This window comes from Diadema antillarum, unplaced genomic scaffold, assembly GCF_040938485.1.
Source record: "Diadema antillarum isolate AM-2024a unplaced genomic scaffold, OU_Dant_1.0 seq00000079_RagTag, whole genome shotgun sequence".
Classification (NCBI taxonomy): Eukaryota; Metazoa; Echinodermata; class Echinoidea; order Diadematoida; family Diadematidae; genus Diadema; species Diadema antillarum.
In genome coordinates this window covers 2406542-2430635 of record NW_027271172.1, presented here as the reverse complement: position 1 = coordinate 2430635, position 24094 = coordinate 2406542, and the positions used below count along the sequence as shown (strand labels likewise).

At 36.3% G+C, this 24094-nt stretch overlaps 1 protein-coding gene across 1 annotated transcript; it reads right to left on the bottom strand.

Moving 5' to 3' along the window:
• Window positions 1-1228: 1228 nt before the first annotated feature.
• Window positions 1229-10458, bottom strand: LOC139726087 (lactadherin-like). The gene is made up of 7 exons (XM_071637168.1): window positions 10413-10458; window positions 8866-8970; window positions 8218-8547; window positions 7355-7677; window positions 6777-6933; window positions 4890-5104; window positions 1229-1372 (listed from the first exon to the last, which is right to left on the bottom strand). The coding sequence occupies exons 1-7, from the start codon at window positions 10456-10458 to the stop codon at window positions 1229-1231; spliced, it is 1320 nt and encodes a 439-aa protein (XP_071493269.1).
• Window positions 10459-24094: the final 13636 nt, after the last annotated feature.

Genomic DNA, 24094 nt, shown 5'->3' with positions numbered 1-24094 from the left:
CAGTGTGATCAGTAGGAAACAAGAGTCCTGGAGGATTTTTTTTTTTCGTTAGAAACTACTACTTTACAGTGATATAGGCAAACATATAGTCCTTTTAATACAGATATATTATAAGCACACATTTCACGCCCGGCCATTCAAGAATCGTAATCATTTCATATTGCAATTAATGCTTTATTGTATTGATAAGACCTCGATCATTTTTTTTTCTTTTTTGCCTACCACAACGTTTTTGGCCACAATTTATTCTGTACACTCTGGTTTAGCCAGAAAAATCTGGGAATCGTTATTTTGCTCCACCGTATATCGTGGCATGTTACGTCACTCACATTTAGATATTATGAGTACTTTCGAAGAAACACGATATCTGATCTAGTAGTACTCTGTCCTTTGTCCAACACATATTTGCAAAAAAGTGCATCAGAAAAAGACAGAGAGTGGTGGCACTAGAGGATAAATGGTCAATAACGATAAGAAAGTAAGACAAGTAGTAGCTCCACGGCAATAGTTGGCAAGAGCGAATCTCTTACTATAGTGCTATGATTAAGGTTTTCAACCAGTCAATAACTGTTTTTTTACCGTGCGGGAGACGGGAGGGGAGTTAAGTGAAAATCTACAAAATAAACGATGAGCTATGAGCTCAATACAACTCGTAAACTTTGTTGTATTGTGTTTTTGTTTCGTTTTAATTAAATTCATGTATTTTGCACTGTTCTGAATGGGGAGGGGATATGAGAAATAAAAGCTCTTCTAACCTAAGTATAAAGATTACTAGTAAGTGCACTAAAAATATTTATTTCAATGATATAAAGTGATATCATGATGACACAGAAATTGATATGATGGGAATAACTGCTGGAGACAGACATGAAATTACTTTCATGTATAATGTTACACAAATTCAAAAATTCATAGACATGGAAAGAATGATCTGATAATTCAAAACAGCAAAAAAAAAAAAATGCAATTTCATAATCAACGATCATTATTGGGGGAGAAAACATAATTATTCCAAGTCTATACTCATCTAAACTCATCAAAAATACTAGTCAAACTAATACTTATCTATACTCAACTTTAAGGAAAAAAAATCCATATCCATGGAATCCTAGGTTTTCAGATTGAGATATCAACACATTACGAGTATGGACATAAACAAAGGAGATGATACAAATAAATAAAATTAAATTAGATAATCCACGAGATGGATGATTATACAAAGAAGCCCTCAAATATCATGGCCTAGAACTTCGACTCTCATCGATGCATAGTTCCTGAACGTGATTGGATGGAACCTGACGTAACGCGCCCTCACCGGCTTAGGTAGTAACGAAGTCACGTGGGAGTCTGTGTCATAATTAGCTGGGTACACCTGATATGATATCACACACAAAGAAAAACAAACTTGAGCTAAACAGTCAGACCACAACTTACACTAGAGATAATGGGGCGAAAACCTGGGGTTTGCATGCATTACCCAAGGACACATGAGACTTCTCTGCCCACTTTTGTTTTATTAAACGTATAACATTGTTTTTCAAAAACGGTGAGATCTGTACAATCTGGTTTGAGCGATATTCATGAGGTTCATCACTTCATTCTTTATACTGATTTTTGTACCGGTATAATTGTAGTTGGTCAAGATAAACATATCCGTTCTGGGTATAACTTCATGCCTATGAATTCGGGAACCTACAGTTTTACAAGCGTTATAGCTTTTATGTAGGCCCCATATATATATATATATATATATATATATATATATATGAGATTAAAACCTAAAATGGCATTAAAACGCTTTATCCTGGCGAGGAAATTAAGCGCATGTTTTAGAAACAAGACACCAAACAGGTTAGTCATCGCATTCTTCATCAGCGACCAGGATATATGTATATATATATATATATATATATATATATATTGTATTTACTTGTGACATCCAGATGATATGACCATATGTGACCCTGCACCTCAAAACAAACAAAAAGTCGCCAGACATGAATTTTTAGTTAAGACCATATTCTGAAAGAGCAGACTTTAAGCTTTAAAATGATGTATAACTCAAATCAAATGGATTCTCCTAACCTATCTAAATACTGGAAAGAAAGCACAAACTCAGGAAAAGTGTAAACTGAGAAAAGAGGCCCTGCTATTCAAGCGCTTAATCTTTACCAAACCGTGCTGGCTGTGCGATGAATGGGACAAAAAAACAGGAAGTAAACCATCAGAGTAACAACAATGAAGGGATTATCACATTAAACTGAAATTAAGCATGCCTCATCAACATGTTCTGTCCATAATTAACGCCAACTTTCAAAGCAGTAGCACTATCTTTTTAAAAGTTATTAAAGTTGAAAGTGAAGAGTATGAACAAGGTTTTTCAGAAATGAAAAGGGGATTCTAAAGACACACCTAATCACACTATTCTACCAAAAATGTTCGAGATAAACTGCTAAAAAAACACTTTCCTGCCCGTTTTATGATACCAAATTTTAGCATAATGTAAAAGAAGACCCGCTCTTTCAGAAAATGTGAAAAAGTCAAGTTCGGCTAGGTTAAACCATTTCACTTATTTTCAGTCCTCACGCAAAATCAGTGTGTGCGACTTTATGTTCGTTTTGAGGTGCACGGTCACATTATACAATTGTGTTAAGTTTTTTCTTTCTTCTTTCTTCTTCAGTTTAAAGATCTGGTTGTATGTATTTAGTATTCTTGTTTTACTGTCAATCGCTTTGTAATATCATTTCAGTTCAATTTAATTTCATTATGGAGAAAATGGAAATATGATAAAAAAAAAGTAAACTTGAATTGAACTTTGCATTATACTTGGTAAGATTAGATACTGCTTTTTGAAATTGTTGTGTGGTTTGACAGCTAATATCGTATTATCGTTTATCCTCTTTCCAGTATTTCTTTATTTCATTATTATTTTTCTTTTTGCATAAGCATGATTTTCGGTGTAAAGAAAAAAAAAGGCACATGCACTAGTTATGGTGCAAGTCGGAAACGTATAGCTCTACCTTGGGTCCACGGGATAGCGGGTCGGTTGCAAAAACCCAACTGGTATCATCCAGGGAGGTGGAGATGTGCATGGACGTTGCCCATTGTCCAGTATTTGATCTGCCTTGAGTAACAACGCCTGTAACCATGAACTCTTCCCCCAGGTCGATCTAAAGTAATAGTTGTGTGTGTGTGTGTGTGTGTGTGCAAAAACACAAACAAAGCAATGCACAACAAATAACATTGTTAATTACAGTGTGTTTTGAGATGAGATTGTAAAGCGCATAGGGAAAATTCATTTGTTATATGTGCTATAAAAATTTCATTACAATTATTATTATTACAACTCAGGCAAATACAATTACGACAGGAATTTGAAATTGACTGAAAATAAATGTTAGGTCTTGATTATTCATCACTAAACCGTTTTTGCATTATATCAAAGGGATTATCCACCTTTTCCAATTTCATTTAGTAGGCCCTGTATAATATTGTTATGTGATGATAGAAATATGTATTGTAGAGTTTTAAAAAGTTTTAGATTTGATGATTATCATTTTAAATTTGAATCAACTGAAAATGACGGACGCGTGAATGAAAGTTACGAAATTGATATGCAACACTACACAACATTCATTAATTGACTGTTTGGTGTAAATGTATGACCTAAGCTCAGACTACACAAGCATCTTCTCATTTTCGAAATTGATCGAATCACCAATCAACTTCCAAAGAATTATAGTTTTCTTGCGTATTAATGTTTTCCGTCTCAGAATAATGAACTTACTTTGAAATGAGAGGAGAAACAAAGGACTGAAATAAAAAAAAATCAAAAGGCTCAAGTTTAGATTGACATGGCATAAATTTCTGAAAATACTTCACAACTTTTCTCTCTGATCATGGACAAATCACAAGGAATACATCCTTGAAACCTCTATACCAATCCTAACTAAATGTTATGGTATCCCTTTGTAAATTTGTATGTGGTTCAAGGGATTATGGGATACCCTATTTTAAGCACATTTGAATTTAGAAATTGCAGTCCTGGACACAGAGAGAAGAGTGAATACATTATTGAATATCTAAATTAATGCGCGGTACCTTGTGTACTACAGTCATACCTTAATATATGATTTTTTTTTCATTAACCAAGAAGACTGATAGGCTGTTATGTCTTTTTTTTCATATAGATGTCCCTATAGAGTGTATCCCATCCTCTAATTCTACCCTTTTAGAACTATTGTATGAAAATCTGGGCAAAGTGCAATGAACATAACATGCCAAGGCTTTTAAAATTACACAAAAATGGCATTCGAGTTATTTTTCACAGTGATTAATGTACTTATGTATATCATAATGTACAATATTCACGTGCATGTTCTCGTAATAATATTACATATTATGCTCCCTGTGTCTCTGACGAATTGCTTTAAGTTTAATAGCCTGATGCATACATGTGTACCAATAAGCGTTTTTATTTTTAATTTGTTTTATCATCACTTTATACCTCTGTATAAACTTGCCTCAAATGTCAACATTGTGTGGTGGACAAAAATAAAAAATCTGGGATGGGGTTCCAGATGGTGATAAAAATCATCTTAAGAGTTATTTTGTTTTACACTTGATTCTTAGAATATTCATGTGCAAGGAAATTCTAAATCTGAGATTGATATCTTTTAATCCGTGTGTGAATGCCCACTATGCATAATGTGATTATTTGTATGTATTTGTGTTTGTATGCGTGCTGAGAGTATTTTCTTGTTGGATATTCTTGACCTTATTATGTATTGAATGAAATGTGATTGTAAATGCGAAATGCTAAGCACGTATTAAGAAAACCCGCTATCAACTTTTATCTCGTGAAAGGATAGGGAGTGACCAGTCCTTACTTTCAGCCATTTGTCTTGATCATCATTATGTGGTTTCCATGCTTCCGAGTGAATTCCTGAAACATGTTCGCCTTTCAGCCTGCCATACTGCGGCAGGGTAATATGGCTGTACGTAGAAGAAGACGACATGCTGGCATCAGGAATCCGACCATCTTCGACCCCAAGAGGGACACCTCGATCAAGTGGACAGAGCTCGCTATTGTGATCAATGGCGGCTAGAATCAATGACCATTAGAAAGTTCACAATTGGCTTATGTGAGCAATGATACAATTCACTTTTTCTTTTTCAATAGTTTGTAGGCGTTTCATTATTATTTTTTTTTTTTACGTAGCATAATGCACAAGCTTGCCCGATGTTACAATTCATGAAATTCATGTTCAAAACAGAGAGTGGGTTTGCGTGTAGACTAGTTGACCAGAATTGGGTCATCAATTACCACTTCAGTGGACGTACATGCTTTCATTTTTGTATAGATAATGTTAACCACCTTTTCTATTAGTATCAACAAATAAAGAGCTTGTTCGCAAAAACCGATAAGTCCATATTTGCCAAAATGGAGATATTTGCGATTAAAGGTCAGGAAAAATAAAGAGAATAATAAGAAAATTTTTGCTTTTTTTTTTACCATAACTTTAAAAATGTAGCTTTATATGTAACGACCAATATATAATTTAAAAAGTCTTATTTTGTACTTCATGACAGAAACCGTACTTCAAAATCTTCAAAAATGGACTTATAGATTTTTGCGAACAAACTCTTCAAATACAGGCACGCTTACCAAGCGGATAGGCTCACAAGCACCATATAATTGCATAGCGATTATGGATATTGATGTTACATTATGAAGGATGGTTCTCTCAGTTAAAAACAAACATGCCTGATTATACAAAAGAACTTTTTAATTAAGATGTGCGAAGTGAAACTGTGAGCTCAATTATCACGTCAAAGTTTTTTTCACAAAAATCGTGCTTCTTATAACTGTAATAAAAACATAGCGAATGGCCTCATACAAAAACGAACATGCAATGTACGGTGTAAGTCTTTATACCTATGATGTAACTTATGGTAATGTGATTGATACATAATTTATTTTCTTTCTTCAAATCATGTCTGTTATCAGTATATCAATATATCCTGTAATATTGCCAAAAGGAAATTCCATTTATGTGTACAACTATGATGAAAATAAAATAAAAACAATCAAATCAAACAATGCTATCTATTTTTTTTTTCAAGTTGGGAACCGGAGGAAGTAATAATTAACAAACAAATAGAGCAAACCAACACAACACAGAGATCATAGCACAGAGACTCACTTCAAATATGCAAACATGGACACGTAGTGAATATATTGTGAAAAAAACAAGTGAAAGAGTAATTACATGGAAATGCTGCAAAAATACAAATCGAAATGAGCTATATTTCAGATATCTGTCCTCAATCAAAACAAATAGTTTAGAAAACATGGAGTTAGTGTGCTTGTTTGTGAATGTGAGTCAAATTGTAACTTACCGTTTACCTTCATTTTCACTACTAATAAGTCTTCGCCCTACAGGTAAAGTGAACCACTTCTCGCAAACCTTTTAGGATCATTCCCATTACAATCATGCCAACAATTATTATCTATAATACATTTGTGTATGCAACTCCGGTCAATCACTCTAAATTGTTAAACTTTTTTATTTCGATTTACACGCATTTTGACAGACGGCCCAGCTGGAGGAAGTGGTTCTGTTAAAATTAATATACACACTCTTTATAAACACATAATGCGTGTTTACATTGTTGCCCTGTTCGCGGTGTCGACATAGCCTGATACAAAGTTGGGACCGTGCATATACTGTTATGAGTGTGTGCCTACATGTCTAAAAATCAAGCATATCTACCGATATCATCTTGCAAAGGTCCATAGCCAATCAGCTCCAGTCTCAGACTCATATGACCGTAGTAAGTTTGTGGATGAATTCGAATGAATCGTGCTGCCATGGCTCTCCTGAAGTAGTGTCTTACTTGAGTCGTCCTATCATAATTAGCCGGAAATACCTTCGATGGCAAGAAAGTTTTGAAAAAAAAAACCACTAGTAAACAAACGACAACAATTTATAAACAATTATTATAAAAAGGTATTTGTTAAGTGCATACATTGAGACGAACTCAAATTAACTAGGTGTTCACACGAACGTAAATTTTAAATCACGAATATTTTTATAAACATTATTACTATACCACACTATAACAACTTCGAATATGCGATAGGTATACACAGTATCACGATAAATTGGGTTTAAAAGTTATTACCTTATCATTCACGATCTTAATTTGGTTTTATTTAGAGAATTCTTCATTCGTCATCTGCATGATGCAGATGGTTATATTTGCTCTCATTTTTGTGTGTGTGTGTGTGTGTGTCACAACCCTACCTTCGCCAGCGTGAACACACTGGTTTCAGAGGCATCAAACTCACCTTAACGCTACCTGTGAAAGGATCCTTATATTCAGTCCAAACCATGCTGTCTAAGCTGTATGACAGTTTATATGACGTGACATACTGGTCATATGACGCCCTGCCCTGTGTGATGATACCAGACAACAGAAAGTTCGATCTGAACTGAACCTGTAACCACTGAGATGTGTTTAGGACGCTGGTACTCCACGAGGTGGGTCCGTTGAGACGAGCATGTTGGGTGCAAAGGCCATCCCTGTGGCAGGATGAAGCGGTGATGCTGGAGTCTGGAATGGCGCCATTTTCGAGACCAAGAGGACTACCAGGAGACATGCTGGGACTCTCTAAGGGAAAATATGAGACAAACATTTTTTACCGTTTATTCAGTTCAGTAAAAAAAAAGAAAAACAAATATATATAAACAGTGAATATACATGAATGAAAATACTAGTATTATGCATATAAACGCACACGTATATATAGACGAATCTATACATACATGTACAGTGTAATTATTATATTGTATACAGTATATGTATTATATATATATATATATATATATATATATATCATGGAAAGAGAGAGAGAGAGAGAGAGAGATTCCAGATGCAATTGGTATGTGTGCGTGTGTGGATATAACATGATTTCTTTTTTAATAACTTTAGTAGTCTTTCATCCTATACTACGAATAAGCATTAAGCTGTACGTATACTAATACATAGGACATACGGTCCTCCTCAAGTACATACAACTGCATGGACACCATGGAAACCCAAATATGACAGCTGCATACGGGATATCCAGCCATATCTGCAAATGCAAAATGAGAACAGACAAACAAACACGCAAATATAACTGCCATACGTAAATCTGAAACATCTCACCCGAACAACACACAATGCCGATGGTAGCGTCTACACCATCATCTGTCTCTTCGTCCATCCAACAGTCGGTGATATTCGCGGCATTTGTTGGGCAACTGACCACACCCACTTTGGCGTACACATCCTGTGACGATTCGCCGTAGAAATTCCCATTAACTGTTCCGTAAACTCCCTGGAATCCGAGGTACTGGCAGACCAGACGAGACGCATTTACCGTCCATTCATTTCGGCGTACGAGTCTAAATTTGTCTGGGCTGTAACGAGGTGCAAAGACGATTCTCCCTTCATTCCTGTTTCCTCCAAGGATTCTGACAGTTTCGATGAAAGCAGCTGAGAGGAGTGATCAGAAGTCCCAAAAAAGAATATCTCAAATGAAATTATGCATAAACACGAAAACAAATAAAAGAAAACTCCTCACCCATGTATATAGGTCACAATTTAAAACTAGTTTGTGATTATTATAGTAAAACCAACGGAAAACAATGATGAGAATTATACATCTCTTTTTAACACACGTTTTATAATTGAAAAGAATCAAGACAATGGACTCTACCGCATGAGGTAATCTTCTGCATAAAGGTACTCAAGAAGAGGAAGCTAAATTTACTACTAAGACATCATTTATGCTACAGAAGTTCTGTTTCCAACCTTTTTCACATCGTGTGCCTTGCCAACCGTCGAGACACGTGCAGTTGAAACCGTCGTCCGTCTCAGTACACTGGGACTGATGAAGACACGGGTCAGACAGGCAGGCTGTTTTTACAAGAGTGTATAATAGATGGTAAATGTGTAAACACTATGTTATTCCTTTGATTATTTTTACCGTGGTAACTTAAAAGTATTTTTGAAGCTTCTTTACTTAAATATCTTGCAATGTTCTTGCAATTAATTTGAGTTATGATTTGATTTTATTCGAATTCTCAAGCACAAATATAATAATACAATATAAAGATGTAATACAATATAACAACACAATCCATAGAGCATAAGACAAGACACAACGTCGTAATCAAGAGAACAGATAATTTAACCATCATGAAATGTTGAGAACCTACTAAAAAGCAGAGCTTGCATTGTATATATGCCAAGATGATAACGTTAGTGTCTTATTAAACAACATAATAACGAAAATGTTGAAAGAATGAAGCAGGGATTACAGGAAAGGAGAACCAAAAGATAGATTAAACCCACCAAGAACATCAGAAAATTAACAAATATGTCGGAAAAGGAACCAATCTGACTCGAACCTGTCATTTACTGCTTTTCGGGCAGCGACACTACCACCAGGCTGTCCCTGGTTGCCGGCAGTGACACGATGAACATGGAACAAATACCCAAGCTCCGAAATTCCGACATTGTTATGTTAAGTAGTCCAAGGCGGACAAAGCATATTAAATGAAAGAAAGGAAGATAAGGTAGAGGGAGACAAAGTGAAGAAACTCGCACCTGCACCTTCACCCCACTGAATAATATCTTTCTTTCTTTCATTTAACATCAGAAAAGTTGAATGCAAAGTTAGCTAAAGTAAATATATTCTTTCCTCAACAATAATGATGACGAATGCTTGTCTCGGTTGTCCGGGTGTTCCCTACAACCAGTTCATAAATCGTATATAGAATATGTGAAAAAAAACCGAGAATTTCAGACTCGCAATATTGTACATCTAAAGTAGACTCAATATACATCATATACGTTGTATTCATACGTTTATATCAGGACAAATGTATATTAGTATTTTAAGTGAGATGATTTTCATCTTCTATAACTTTTTCCACATCACCAACTTCAGCAACATCTGTGCCATGAGTTGCAAGGGAACAAATAATTGTGTCTTCATATTAATCTATTGGAAAGAGAGTTTGCTTATGTATTTTCTGAGGGTCCCATCCTTATTCAATTTGTACTATGCATACTTATAATTATCATATTAAACGATACAATTATGCTTTCTTCATGTTGTTACCCATCTTCACATGTTTTTTTTTTATTTACGATTTTGCAACTATTACGTTCTGCTTATGAATTGTACATAATTTCACTTTTTGATGAAAATAAAAATAAATTTGAACTTGAACTTGATAAAAATGTACAGATAAACAGCTTGTTTATTAAGTTGTACCAAGCCGCACAACGGAACAGTGCTCCAGTATACCATGTTGTATTACGTAAAATCCTATTTAAGATTGAGGACGTACCTGGTCTCGTGCAGATGTATCTTGTCGGGTTTTCGGGAAGTTTCATTCCTGGTGGCAGCTGCGGTAAAGTGTATGCGTGCGACTTCACGGGTTTAGGTATGTACTGAACAACGGCCCCATTATCTGACAGCACAGAAGGGCATGGGGCTTGGGTGAGCTGGGGGCACACTGCAACTTCGTACGATGCTGCAAAAAAACATTGTCACTACCTTCTTAAGAAAAAGAAAAGACAGAATCACAAGATATCAACACCCTTGTAAACCCAGCAAATATTGTCATGTTAACATGGAAACTTTGGCATGATGCATTACTTTCATACCCAAATATTGAAAAGTGTCATTCAAAACTTGATTACCACAAATGCCTTCAAGTCCAAATGGGATCAGACAGTTTAATCCTCATGATGAAAAAAACAAACACACAAACGATGGAGTGGTGCGCAGAATAACTGACTGGACACATTGTTCAATGCTGTTTGACGTGGCGGAGGAAGTAAGATAAACCGTTTAGAAGGACATGATGACGATGACGATGATGATGACGATGATAGTAGTAGTAGTAGTAGTAGTAGTAATAGTAATAATGATAATAATAATGATAATAAAACTAGTAATAATATCATTATTATTAGTCGTAGTAGTAATAGTAGTAGTAACAAAAATAATAACGAGACATGAAAACTCGTCACATTGAGGACGAGTTAGGTGATACGCTTGTGGTCATTAGATGACGGTCATCTGTGATCGACAAGAAAAAAAATGTGATATAGGCACCTTGAAGTTATATTGAGCGTGCATGCGAAACCGTTTCTGTAACCACTCGGCCACGGGTCATCCACGGAAATGGTAAGACAAAAAAAAAAAAAACCCAACAATGTATAGATATAAGAGGGGGAAAGTCAATGCCCACTCAACTAACGTGGCCATGTGAACATCTATTGCATTGCTAGACGGAAAAGCGGCCTTGTAACGACTGAGGTCGCTATGCCATTTCTGGCAACTTGGGAAAAATACGTCCCGCAGACATAAAACCTATAATCGGCTGGTTTTGATACCTTTCCTTTAATCACAATTTTCAGTGTAATGACGTCATCAAATTACAAAACAATGACATCGTCTTGAAAGACAATTGTTCAAAGTACAACACCTCAGTCGTCGTCATTACATACTATGATCGGTTTGACAAAGTCAACCTGTAAAATTTTGCTGCAGTCGAAGCAATGTGGTCTCCAACACAAAACAGAGCGATTGTGTGTGTGGGTGTGTGGCAGTGTATACGTGCTTTTATATACGAACGTGATTTCTACATGGACGAATGTGTAATACACCATTGAAGAAAAAAAGTAAAAGATGTATTTTGTTTCGTGCTCTTATGGGGTTCGAACCCGCACGTGTGCAACCTTACGTCTCTAAGACGCCGCCTTTAACCTCTCAGTCATACGTCTCGACGAGAAAATATGAGGAACGTAAGCTTATATGTGAAAGATGAATCAGGAATCGTTTCGTCCACCTTCCATTCTCATTTTCAGTTTTATGCTGCAAAATTCTCAACCTGGTGAGAAGATAAAAAAAAAAATAATGAAATGTATGATTACTGCAGCTTATTGTCTCAGCTACAACATACTTAAGTTTCAGAGGAAACGAAGCAAAATCAAGTGAGGTAAAGGTACTCGAGCGTTATCGAGTCAATGCATGGTTAAAAAACAAAAATCCACTCCCATAGACATAACGTATAATCTTCGCTGATTTCGGTATCGTACCTTTAAATACAACTTCTAGCATGATGACGTCATCAAATTAAAAACATCGATATGGCCTTGAAAGAAAGTTGTTCAATGTATAACATATTCATCGTACGTTTTCAGTTTGCTATTGACATAACAATCGAGCATTCGAACATGAGGCAGCTGTTAATACCTGTATGAAATAATTGTAGACATGGTTATCAAATTCCCCTAAAATTTCCTTATAATTGCTTTATTTTTACACACACTTAAGCTATCCCTTTAAACTCTTCACAGTTGAATTAGAATAATTAACATCATACATTAGTACCATATTCAGTTCCATAGCTGATCACGTTTGCTAATTGATTTAGATTAATTGTCTAGAATGTGCCATATGGCCAACCTGTATACACACGTATACACACACACAATGCTAAATGTATGTATCAAACCTCTGTAACACAACTTTGAACTAACTGTAGGAATTATCGCTGCACTTTTCATCCATACTTTTTATCACTATCTGAAACTCCACAAAAACCACTAATTGACAAATAATCATCAATACAGAAGACTGACTTAAAGGAACAATCCAAATACCTTTTTTTACAATGTATAGCTTGTTACATGTATAAATCAGCACAAAGTAACCACGACTACATTGTGTTACTAAATTGATATGAACAAATTTCATTTTGTTACAATATACTAGATCAGTTTAAAAAGCCCAGCATGCAAAATTTTGCAGCAGTCAAAGCAGTGTAGTCTCCAACGCAAAACATAAGGGATACTGTGTGAGTGTGTGCGTATAGGTGTGTTTACATGCGAACGTGATTTCTACATGGACGAAGGTGTCGTACTCCATTGAAGAAAAAAAGTAAAAAAAAAAATAATTAATTTCTTTCGTGCTCTTGTCAGGTTCGAACCCGTACGTGTGCAACCTCACGTTTCTGAGACGACGCCTCTAACCACTCGGCCATGTACGTCTCGACGAGAAAATTAGAGGAACGTAAACTTATGTACGTGAAAGATGAATCAGGAATCGTTTCGTCCGCATTCCATTCTCATTTTCAGTTTTAAATTGCAAAATTGTCAACCTGATGAGGAGATTTCAAAGAATAAAATGCATGATTATGATGCAGCTTATTGTCTAAGCTACAACATACGTAAGTTTCAGAGGAAATGAAGCAAAATCAGCTGAGATAAAGGTGCTTAAAAATTGTCAAGTCAATGCATGGTTTTTAAAAAAATCACTTCCCATAGACATAACACGTAAACTTGTCCGATTTTGCATGTTTACCTTTAATCACAATTTAAGGTATGATGACTTCATCAAATTTCAAAACCATGACATGGACTTGAAAGGCAAATGTTCAAAGTACAACATATCTGAATTTGGGATAATATTGAGCTTAAACAACAGAGATACGAGCAAATGAATGTCAGAAACAGTACCTCAAAAAAATTAATTCCACTTTTTTGATTTCAGATGATGATATGATGACGTCATAATGTATTTATGGAAATATTGATACTTGAAACGTTATTTCCAAGTCATATGTTTTTGTAATATGCAATAAAAACATAGGGTAACCAGACGTTTTAAAGAGCTATGGCGAAATAAACAAAGACATGTTTTTCGCTATATTTGCACATAGACGAGCACACGAAATTTCAACTTTGACGCCAACGCATTCCTTTGTGATAGGTCAAAATTGATCGGAAATCAATGGATATTGTTACTTAATGTATTAGGAATCCAAATCTGTCAAAAAATGTGCATTTTCATTTTGCTTACGCGCACTACGCGCGAAAATGTGCGGACGTACGCGAACGCGCGAAATGCTTAAAATTGTCTGAAACTTCGAGATTTCCCATTGGTAAGTTGTTTTGAGCCTTTTAAAAGTTTGACGCGCGCGTACGCGCGCGTAATAATGTCCTAAGTAATTAGCATTAAAATGTAAGATAGAGCGTGACCTGAACTTAATGTCCACGGAAAATGATACAGAAATGACCTTTAGTTATGAAGTTATGATCGATCATGTAACATGGTCCGAAAATCACAAAATGGCGCCTAGATGACGTCATAGATATGTTACTGTCATGAAAACCTTTTTGTCGCTAGATATTGTCATGAGACATGTTCCCTGAAAATGTCATGTTATTCCGTAATGTCATTCTTGAGATATTGATGACACAAAATTGTCCAGAAAGAAAGAAGAATAAAAAGAAACGAGATATGAAACTCGTCACACTGAAGACGAGTTAGGTGATACGCTTGGGGTCATCAGATGTCGGTCATCCGTGATCGACAAAGAAAAGAATGTAGTATAGCACTTTGAAGTTATAATGAGATACTTAGTTGAACTTTTTTGGGCCTACATTATTCAGATCACATTTGTTTTTCTGTCACACAAACTAAGTGGAAATTCTGTGCGTGTGCGACTAAGTCGATTTACGGACTTTTTGAGTACGTACAGTGACTTAGACCCCGTTTACGGTGCGGGGCTGGGGCGAGCCGCGGCAGAGCCGCGACCAAGGCCAACCTCAATTGCGAGGCCGAGCCCCGCAATTTAGTCCGTTTACACTGCCGGGCGCGGCCGCGCTTTTGATTCAAACCTTTCAATATTTTGTCGTAGTGGCGCTCTACTTGTAAAGAAACGCAATTTGGTATTGTCTGGTTTTCAGATCCTTTGCCAACTGAATTCCGTGGCGACGAAGTCGCCGCTCGGGCAAAGGCCTTTGCCGAAGGAGAAAATCCTTTGCAGGACAAAACCACCTTAAACTATACTAGTTTTCGACGTTGAAGTGGTTAATATCCTGAATAGCGAAATAGTACAGGCTAGGGTTTGGAAGCCAGATTAAAATTGGCCGCGCATTTAGCCCAGTTTGCGTTTACACTGAGAAAAAGGCCGGGCGCGACCGCGGCTCGGCCGCGGCCGAGACCACCTCCAGAGCGTGGCCTAATGCGAGGCCAATTTTGGCCCCGCATTTGGCCTTTTGCGCGTTTACATCGAAATGAAGGTGGGCTCGGCGCGGCCGAGCCGCGGCCGAGCCTCGCACTGTAAACGGGGTCCAAGTGATCCTCGGCACGTACAAATAAAACATGACAATTAAGTGTTTATAACCATCCTGGCTTTAACAGTGGCCTTTTAAAACATGACCTTTGACCATTATTTACATAACCAATATGACTCCCTCTAATCATGGTATCATAATGATCAGTTCAGAGAGCTCTTACAGCTATATACAAGCCTGTGAGATTTACCAGCAGTAAAACCAATGAAGCCTCCGATACAAAACAAGGGATATAGAGCTAGTGAGTCTGTTTACATGAGAATGTGATTTATCCTGGACGAAAGTGATACCTCAATTAAAGAGAAAAGGGCAAAAGAAAAACGGGCCAAACGTACGGCTCCAGCGAAAGAGACATCGCCTTTAACCATGTAACTATAGGTCTCCTCCAACTAAGAGTACACTTTGAACGTAAGCTTATACGTGAATGATAATTCATGACGATCTCACGTGATCGACACACATTCGAAGGGGACATTTAGAAGTGGAAGGAGTGCTTAATCGTGTCATTAATTCCTAATCAATGACACCCCTACTATAGGCATATCATAATTTCTCATCTAAAATCAATGGCCTATAGGACTCATGCACCATTACTTGTATCGTGCATAAACTTTGTTTTTTAAGCTTTGAGTGAAACGTGTCATAACATAATTCTATAATTCCATCAGCAATGATTGACATGATAAAGAAGAGAGATATATCACCGTATTGAACGCTTAGAACCTAACGGGGGGGGGGGTATTATAGCATGATACTCGGTTCTTTACTGCCCAGATGCCAACAACACCCATCACCCACGGCTACGCATAGAGAAACAGCCATGGCGAAAATACAACTTTGCTTTCTCATAGGCAGAATGACACAGAACCCTGTCAAACACACTTCACTTTTATTGGCAGGGATGGACATGAAAAAATTCATTACTAATACTAAACAGCGTATGCATTTCATTCATGTGGCGCGAGATACCTCTATAGCAACATAAAGCCTGTCTTCAACTCCGTTGGTCGAACAATGACAACCTGAAATTTCAAAGAGATGAGCGAGACGCTATATACACCTGGCCTAGAGTTAATTTATTCAGTTCTCATTCCTACTTCAAGTTGGGTTATGTTATTGTAATCATTCCCTCTGCAGTATAACAAAACCAAAGTGAGGGAAAAGGGGAGAGAAAAACGAGAGGTGGCAGAAGTAAAACTGCATGCACAACTGCAATCCATATCATTGCGTGTGACAAGTGAAGCAAATGTATTAGTTGTTATAGCAGTGTTTTATGAGCATAAACAGACAAAGAGACAGACAATTTCAAATATAAAAACCATCAATTTAATGCCAGAGAAGATAGTAAACAAGATGCATTGAAACTGTAACTAAATCGCTGCTCTTCTACTCGATCACGGAACGTCCAACTTTATATTCAACAAAAAAAAAATGTTAGGGGAAAGAAACAAATTTAGATATAACATTCTTAAATTAAAAACAAGAAAAAGAAAATGTCCACGTCAGGATTAAAAAAAAAAAACGCCGCACGAACATGCATTATATTCTAGATGGGAATACGGTCTTGATGCAAAGGTCCAATGATTTTCTCATTACTTTAAAAGCAATCTATGGTTCCCTTACCATCACCAGTACCACACCACAATGACGTCTCTAAAATCAATGGTACCACATTTATCATTGCATCGTGCATTAACTCCCTTTTCCTAAACTACCAGTGGAACGTGTCATATTATATTGTGTATTTCGATCAGTAGTGATTGACTTTAAAGAAGAAAGATAATGCAAAAAATTGAACGCTTACCACATTGCTTATAGGGCTATTCCAGTTTGGTACTGATCTGTTCTATTCTCCCAGATGCCAACAACATATATCACCTACGGCTAAAGTAGTGAAACAGCCATGACGAAAATAAACGACAGAGAACCCCGTCATAATCACTACACTTGAAAAGGTGTTGCCCGAAATTCCTCATTATGAAGCAATATCAAGTCACTTCCTTCCCTGCCTGTCTTTAACTCCGTTATTTGGTCAAACAATAACAACCTGGAATTCCAAAGAGATAAGCGAGACGCCATGCACCTGGACTAGAGTTAATTAATACAGTTCCCATTCCTGTTAGTTATGTAAACGTACACGTTCCTAAATATCCTGCTACAGTATAACAAGAACAAATGAAGAGAAAAGGAAAGAGAAAACGAATGGTGGCAAGTGGGGTACTGTTTCAAGGGGCAATTTACAACATTACGTGTGACAAAATTAAAGAAGCAAACCCAACCTCCAAACTCCAATACAAAACAAGGGAAATAGAGTAGCTCTGTTTATGACATCAGAGTGAAGCTGAACTGCAGAAAAAAAAGAAAAAAGAAATAAAAGGAAAAAGTCCAGCGGGACTCGATTAACTTCTCTCCTTCCGGTCGGGCATTATAAACACTCAGCGTGCTAAGCGATTCTGCCACACGGAAGATCCGAAGATCTCCTGCGAAACTTAAATCTATCTATGTATGCTATACACAACACAAATTTACATTGATATTCAGTTTTTTGGCGATATACGTCAAGTGACTGATAGCGCTATTCAACTTCCCGCGAGTGGCCGCGTGGATTCGATCAATATACAGTTGCAAAGATAAATCGGGAATCGTTTCGACCAGATTCCATTCTCATTTTCAGTGATCGACAACGAAAATAATGTTAAGTAGCGACTTGAAGTAATATTGAGAAATATTCGTGAAGCCCAATTCTTTATACAGTCCTACATAATTCAGATGAAATTGTTTCTGTCATGCAACCAATTGAAAATTTCGTGTGGTGTCGGCGTGTCCAAGTAAGTTGATTGGAAAGGATATGTGAATGAATATTTACCAATAGGTCTTTATATTGTAAAAGAAAATCAAACATGGCCATGCGGTCTTTTAAGAGTCATCTTTACTTTAACATTTGTAATTTCAAGTCCAAGTTGCCAGTCAAAGCAACGTGGTCTCCAACACAAAACAAAGGGATATTGTGTGTGTGTGTGTGTGTGTGTGTGCCTGTGAGTGTGTGTACGTTTACATGAAAACGTGATTTCTACATGGACAAAGGTGAATACTCCATAAAAGAAAAAAAGCAAAAGATGTAAGTATTTTGTTTCGTGCTCTTATGGAGTTCGAACCCGTACGTGTGCAACCTCACGTCGTGACGTCGCCTTTATCCTCTCGGCCATGTACGTCTTGACGAGAAAATATGAGGAATGTAAGCTTATATATGAAAGGTGATTCAGGAATTGTTTGGTCCACATTCCATTCTCATTTTCAGTTTTTAGCTGCAAAATTATCAACCTGATGAGATTTGAAAAAAATAAAATGCATGATTACTGCAGCTTATTGTCTGAGCTACCACATACTTAAGTTTCAGAGGAAATGGAGCAAAATAAGCTGAAATAAAGGTGCTTAAACGTTGTCAAGTCAATGCATGGTTTAAGAAAAAATCACCTCCCATAGACATAACACGTCAACTTGTCTGATTTTGAGTCTTTACCTTTAATCACAATTTGAAGTATGATGGTAAGTCTTCTCGAACTAAGAGTGTGGAACGGAAGCTTCTATGTGAAAGATGAATCATGACGATCACCCGTGACCGACACATCTTCAAAGGGATCAGTTATTAGAGGTGGAAGCCCTCATGCTAAGATATTAGCAATTAAAGCAATGATATTACATTTAGTACCATAATTGCTTGCATGTACTTGTCCTTGTCCATAAACTTTGCTTTACAAACTTTCAGTGAAAGCTGTCATAACATAATTCTGTAACTCCATTAGCAGTGATTGACTACATAAATAAAGATATATCAAACTGAACGCTTAGCGCGTATAACTAAGGGGAATTTTAGCCTGATGCTGTGTTATTCACTGCTCAGATACCAACAACACTCATCACCTACGATTACGTATAGAGAAATAGCCATGACGAAAATAAGGTTTTCCTTTTCTTTGGCAGATAGACACACAACCCCTTTGAACACACTATAATTGACATGGAGGGACATGAAAAAGTTCATTACTACTACTAAACAGTGATGCCTTCTACTCATGTGGCACAAGATACCTCTATAGCAACATAAAACCTGTCTACAATTCCGTTATTTGGTCAAACAATAACAACCTGGAATTTCAAAGATACGAGCGAGACGCCATACACCTGGCCTAGAGTTAATTCATTCAGTTGCCATTCCTGCTCCAGTTGAGTTATGTAAATTATTTTCCGACCTGTCTTGTGCCGTGTAACAAGAACAAACGTAGAGAAAAGGAAAGAGAAAACGAAAGGTGGCAAGCCGGGCACTGTATACCAAGGGCAATTTACAACATTACGTATGATAAATGAAGCAAATTCAACCTCCAGCCTCCGACAAAAAAAAAAGGGAACTTGAGTGACTGTGTGTCGTGGGGTAATGACATCGGAATGAAGCTGAACTGCCAAAAGAAAAACAAAGAAAGAGAGAGAGAGAGAAAAAAAAATAATAGCATCCTGCGGGTCCCGAACATCTCATCCTAAGGTAGTGCATAATGACTATGCAGCGCGCAAAGCGACTTTAAAGCCACACGGCTGTCCCGAAGATTGGATGTGAAATTCATATCTTTATATCATTTACAACATGAAAAAGTTCATTACTACTACTAAACAGTGATGCCTTCCATTCATGTGACACAAGATACCTCTATAGCAACATAAAACCTGTCTACAACTCCGTTATTGGGTCAAACAATAACAACCTGGAATTTCAAAGAGATGAGCGAGACGCCATACACCTGGACTAGAGTTAATCAATTCAGCTCTCATTCCTGCCAGTTATCTAAACGTACATGTTCCTATCTATCCTGTTACAATATAACAAGAATCAATGAAGAGAAAAGGAAAGAGCAAACGAAAGGTGGCAAGCGGGACACTGTAACAAGGGGCAATTTACAACATTATAAGTGTGACAAAATTAATGAAGCAAACCCAATCTCCAAACTCCAATATAAAACAAGGGAAATTGAGCAGCTGTGTTCACGGGTTACATATACTTGATAAAATAATACGATAAATGACATCGGAGTAAAGCTGAACTGCCGAAAAGAAAAAAAGAAAAAGAAAGAAAGAGAAAACTCCTGCGGGAGTCGAACTTCTCGCCTTCAGGTATGGCGTTATGAACACCCAGCGCGCTAAGCGATTACGCCACACGGCTGTCCTGAAGATCCTATGCGAAACTTAAATGTATGATAATTCTATCGTGACAGTGCCGACTGAGATGGCACTATTCAACTTCCCACAAGTGGCCGCGTGAATTCGACCAATTTACAGTTGCAAAGAACAATCGCGAATCGTTACGTACAGATTGCATTCTCATTTTCAGTTTTTAACTACAAAATTGTCGACCTGATGAGGAGATTTGAAAATATAAAATGCATGATGACTGCAGCTTATTGTCTAAGCTACAACATACTTAAGTTTCAGAGGAAATGGAACAAAATCAGCTGAGATAAAGGTGCTTAAACATTGTCAAGTCAATGCATGGTTTAAAAGAAAATCACCTCCCATAGACATTACACGTAAACTTGTCCGATTTTGAGTCTTTACCTTTAATCACAATTTGAAGTATGATGACGTCATCAAATTTCAAAACCATGACATGGACCTGAAAGGCAAATGTTCAAAGTACAACATATCTGAATTTGGGATAATATTGAGCTTAAACAACAGAGCTACGAGCAAATGAATGTCAGAAACAGTACCTCAAAAAAAGTAATTCCACTTTTTTTATTTCAGATGATGATATGATGACGTCATAATGTATTCATGGAAATATTAATACTTGAAACGTTATTTCCAAGTCATATGTTTTTGTAATATGCAATAAAAACATAGGGTAACCAGACGTTTTAAAGAGCTATGGCGAAATAAACAAAGACATGTTTTTCGCTATATTTGCACATAGACGCGCACACGAAATTTCAACTTCGACGCCAACGCATTCCTTTGTTATAGGTCAAAATTGATCGGAAATCAATGGATATTGTTACTTAATGTATCAGGAATCCAAATCTGTAAAAAAATATGCATTTTCATTTTGCTTACGCGCACTACGCGCGAAAATGTGCGGACGGACGCGAACGCGCGAAACGCTTAAAATTGTCTGAAACTTCGAGATTTCCCATTGGTAAGTTGTTTTGAGCCTTTTTAAAGTTTGACGCGCGCGTACGCGCGCGTAATAATGTCCTAGGTAATTAGCATTAAAATGTAAGATAGAGCGTGACCTGAACTTAATGTCCACCGAAAATGATACAGAAATGACCTTTAGTTTTTTTTTTGTTTCAAACAATATTTTATTTCGATTTCATCATCCATCATTGATTACAATTCAATATTTAATTGTGTTGCTTGCAGCGTGACATTTCAAACGTATATCAAAATATTACAAAATAATTCTTAGGACTGTCATTGTGTAAATTTTCGATTGTTCTACTACTAGTATACAATACACAGTAACTGCTTCACAAATATAATCATCCCCGCAATAATTATAAAATCAATTGTTAATGCCTAATGGGTCAGCAAAACCGTATGTACAATACACATTACAAAATATACCCATTGACTGCGTCCGTATACTCGTCACAGCAGTGATTATACATGAGATAATGAAATCAATATTGTTATAAGGGGTCAAACACAAGGTCTGCATACCTATGCATCAGGTGTCAACAAAAAGCCTACATACCTATGTACACACAATCCAATATACAAACATTTTACAAATCTTCATGATCAATGTCTGTACATAATTCATACCTATAAACATTACCCCTTCATCGCTCACCCGTATAACCTCAACAACACACCCCCTCTAAATAGGCATACTCCAGGTATACCTCACTCCAGCACAGATACACACACATATTTGCGCGCGCGCACACACACACACACACACACACACGCCCACAAACATCGAAACTGTTCACCAAACACTCAACAACAAAAAGCACAAAAAAGGTATCAAATAGTAGTGCAGTAAGTATCCCGTGTCATTAATTGATTCCATTTCCTGCTGTGCAGGGCCAGCGTACCTCGTTTCATTGCTAATTTCCTTTCTTCTTCTCTACTTTCTAACATTCTTTCTCTAATTTCTCTTATCAAAGGGGGCCTGCTCTTTTCTTTCGAAAATACAAATATCATCCATTTTATCAATAATATCAAATGGTTTATGAGTTGTCCTTTTCCAATATCCTGCGTTTTAATACCAACATGAACAGATTGCCAATCTAACTTTTGCATCTGGGGTAAAACAAAAACTTCACTACACAATTTCCAAATCTGATTGACTTTCCTACAATGAAAAAACAAATGTTCATAAGTCTCAACCTCAGAATAACAAAATGTACATTGATTATCTCCTACAAAACCAAAAGAAAAAACTTAGCTTTTGTATATATTAAACCATACAACATTTTATATTGAAATTCACGCAGTTTACAATCAAGAGTAGACTTCCGAGGCCTCAAAAAAATCAATCTAATATCTATTTCCTCAAAATTATATAAACCAACTAAATTATTATATGCTGATGATGTTTCAATTCCATCCCTCATCAATGCTTTATATATACGTTTTGATGTTATATCCTGTATATGATATATTTTATTCTGCAAATATAATTCAATTTTCAGTTGAGTATCCTCCATATTCATTTCTCGCTTTAATGTACCCTTTCATGATGACGGTAAAGCTAAAAATATTTCAACATTTTTCCAATCATTTCTTCACTAAATCCTAATCTTGAAAACTCCCTTCTCCCTTTAAAGTCCCCATTTACATCTACCAAATGATGAACTTTATATACATTCCTAAGAAATAACTCTTTATCAAATATTGTATATCCATCAATCAAAATGAATTTATTATTAAAAATTACCTCATTCCTTTTTGAATCCTCTTTCAGAATCAAACTTCTACTTCCCATCCAAACCTGCAACATATCATTATAAAATTCTGGTAAAGTTAGCCTCAACAACCCTAAAATTGCCTTACTATAAAAAATCAAAATACCTCTCACCGATTTAGTGAAAAACTTAAAACATAACTTCCACTTCATACTATGATCCCCAGAAATCAAACGCTTAATCCACATAATTCTTTGTGCTTTAACAAACACTCGGAAATTAATTAACTTTAATCCTCCCCTATCATAATCTAAATACAAAATATTCCTTTTTATTTTATCTCTACCCCTCCAAATAAAATCAAATACCACCTTATCTAACTCCTCAAATACCCAATCAGGTGTTACCATGAGTGAAGAAATATAAATCAGCTTTGGTAAAACAAAAACCTTTACCAATTGAACTTTCCCCATCAGCGTTAAATCTCTCTGTTTCCACCATAATAATAATCTCTTTATCTTACTCAAAATCTCCTTATAATTCATAACTTCTTTAACATCAGGGTTCAAAGAAAAATATATTCCTAATATTTTTACCACCTGTTCTACTCTACCAAAAGGCAACACACAATCCTCCCTCGGAATACCTAATAACAACACATACGTTTTATCATTATTAACTTTTAAACCCGAAATTTGATAAAATACATCAAATAATCTTTTAACCTCCTCAACAGAATATCGATCCTGAAGAAATAAAGTAACATCATCAGCATACAGAATTTGTTTAATTTCAACATTATCAACCATTAACCCATGAATATTAGAATTCTTCCTTATTGCCTGAGCCAAAATTTCAATACACATAATGAATAAATACGGGGATAAAGGATCTCCTTGCCTTACCCCCTTCTGTATTGGGAAATAACCAGTAGACTCCTTACCATTTATAACACAACTACAGCTATTCAAATACAA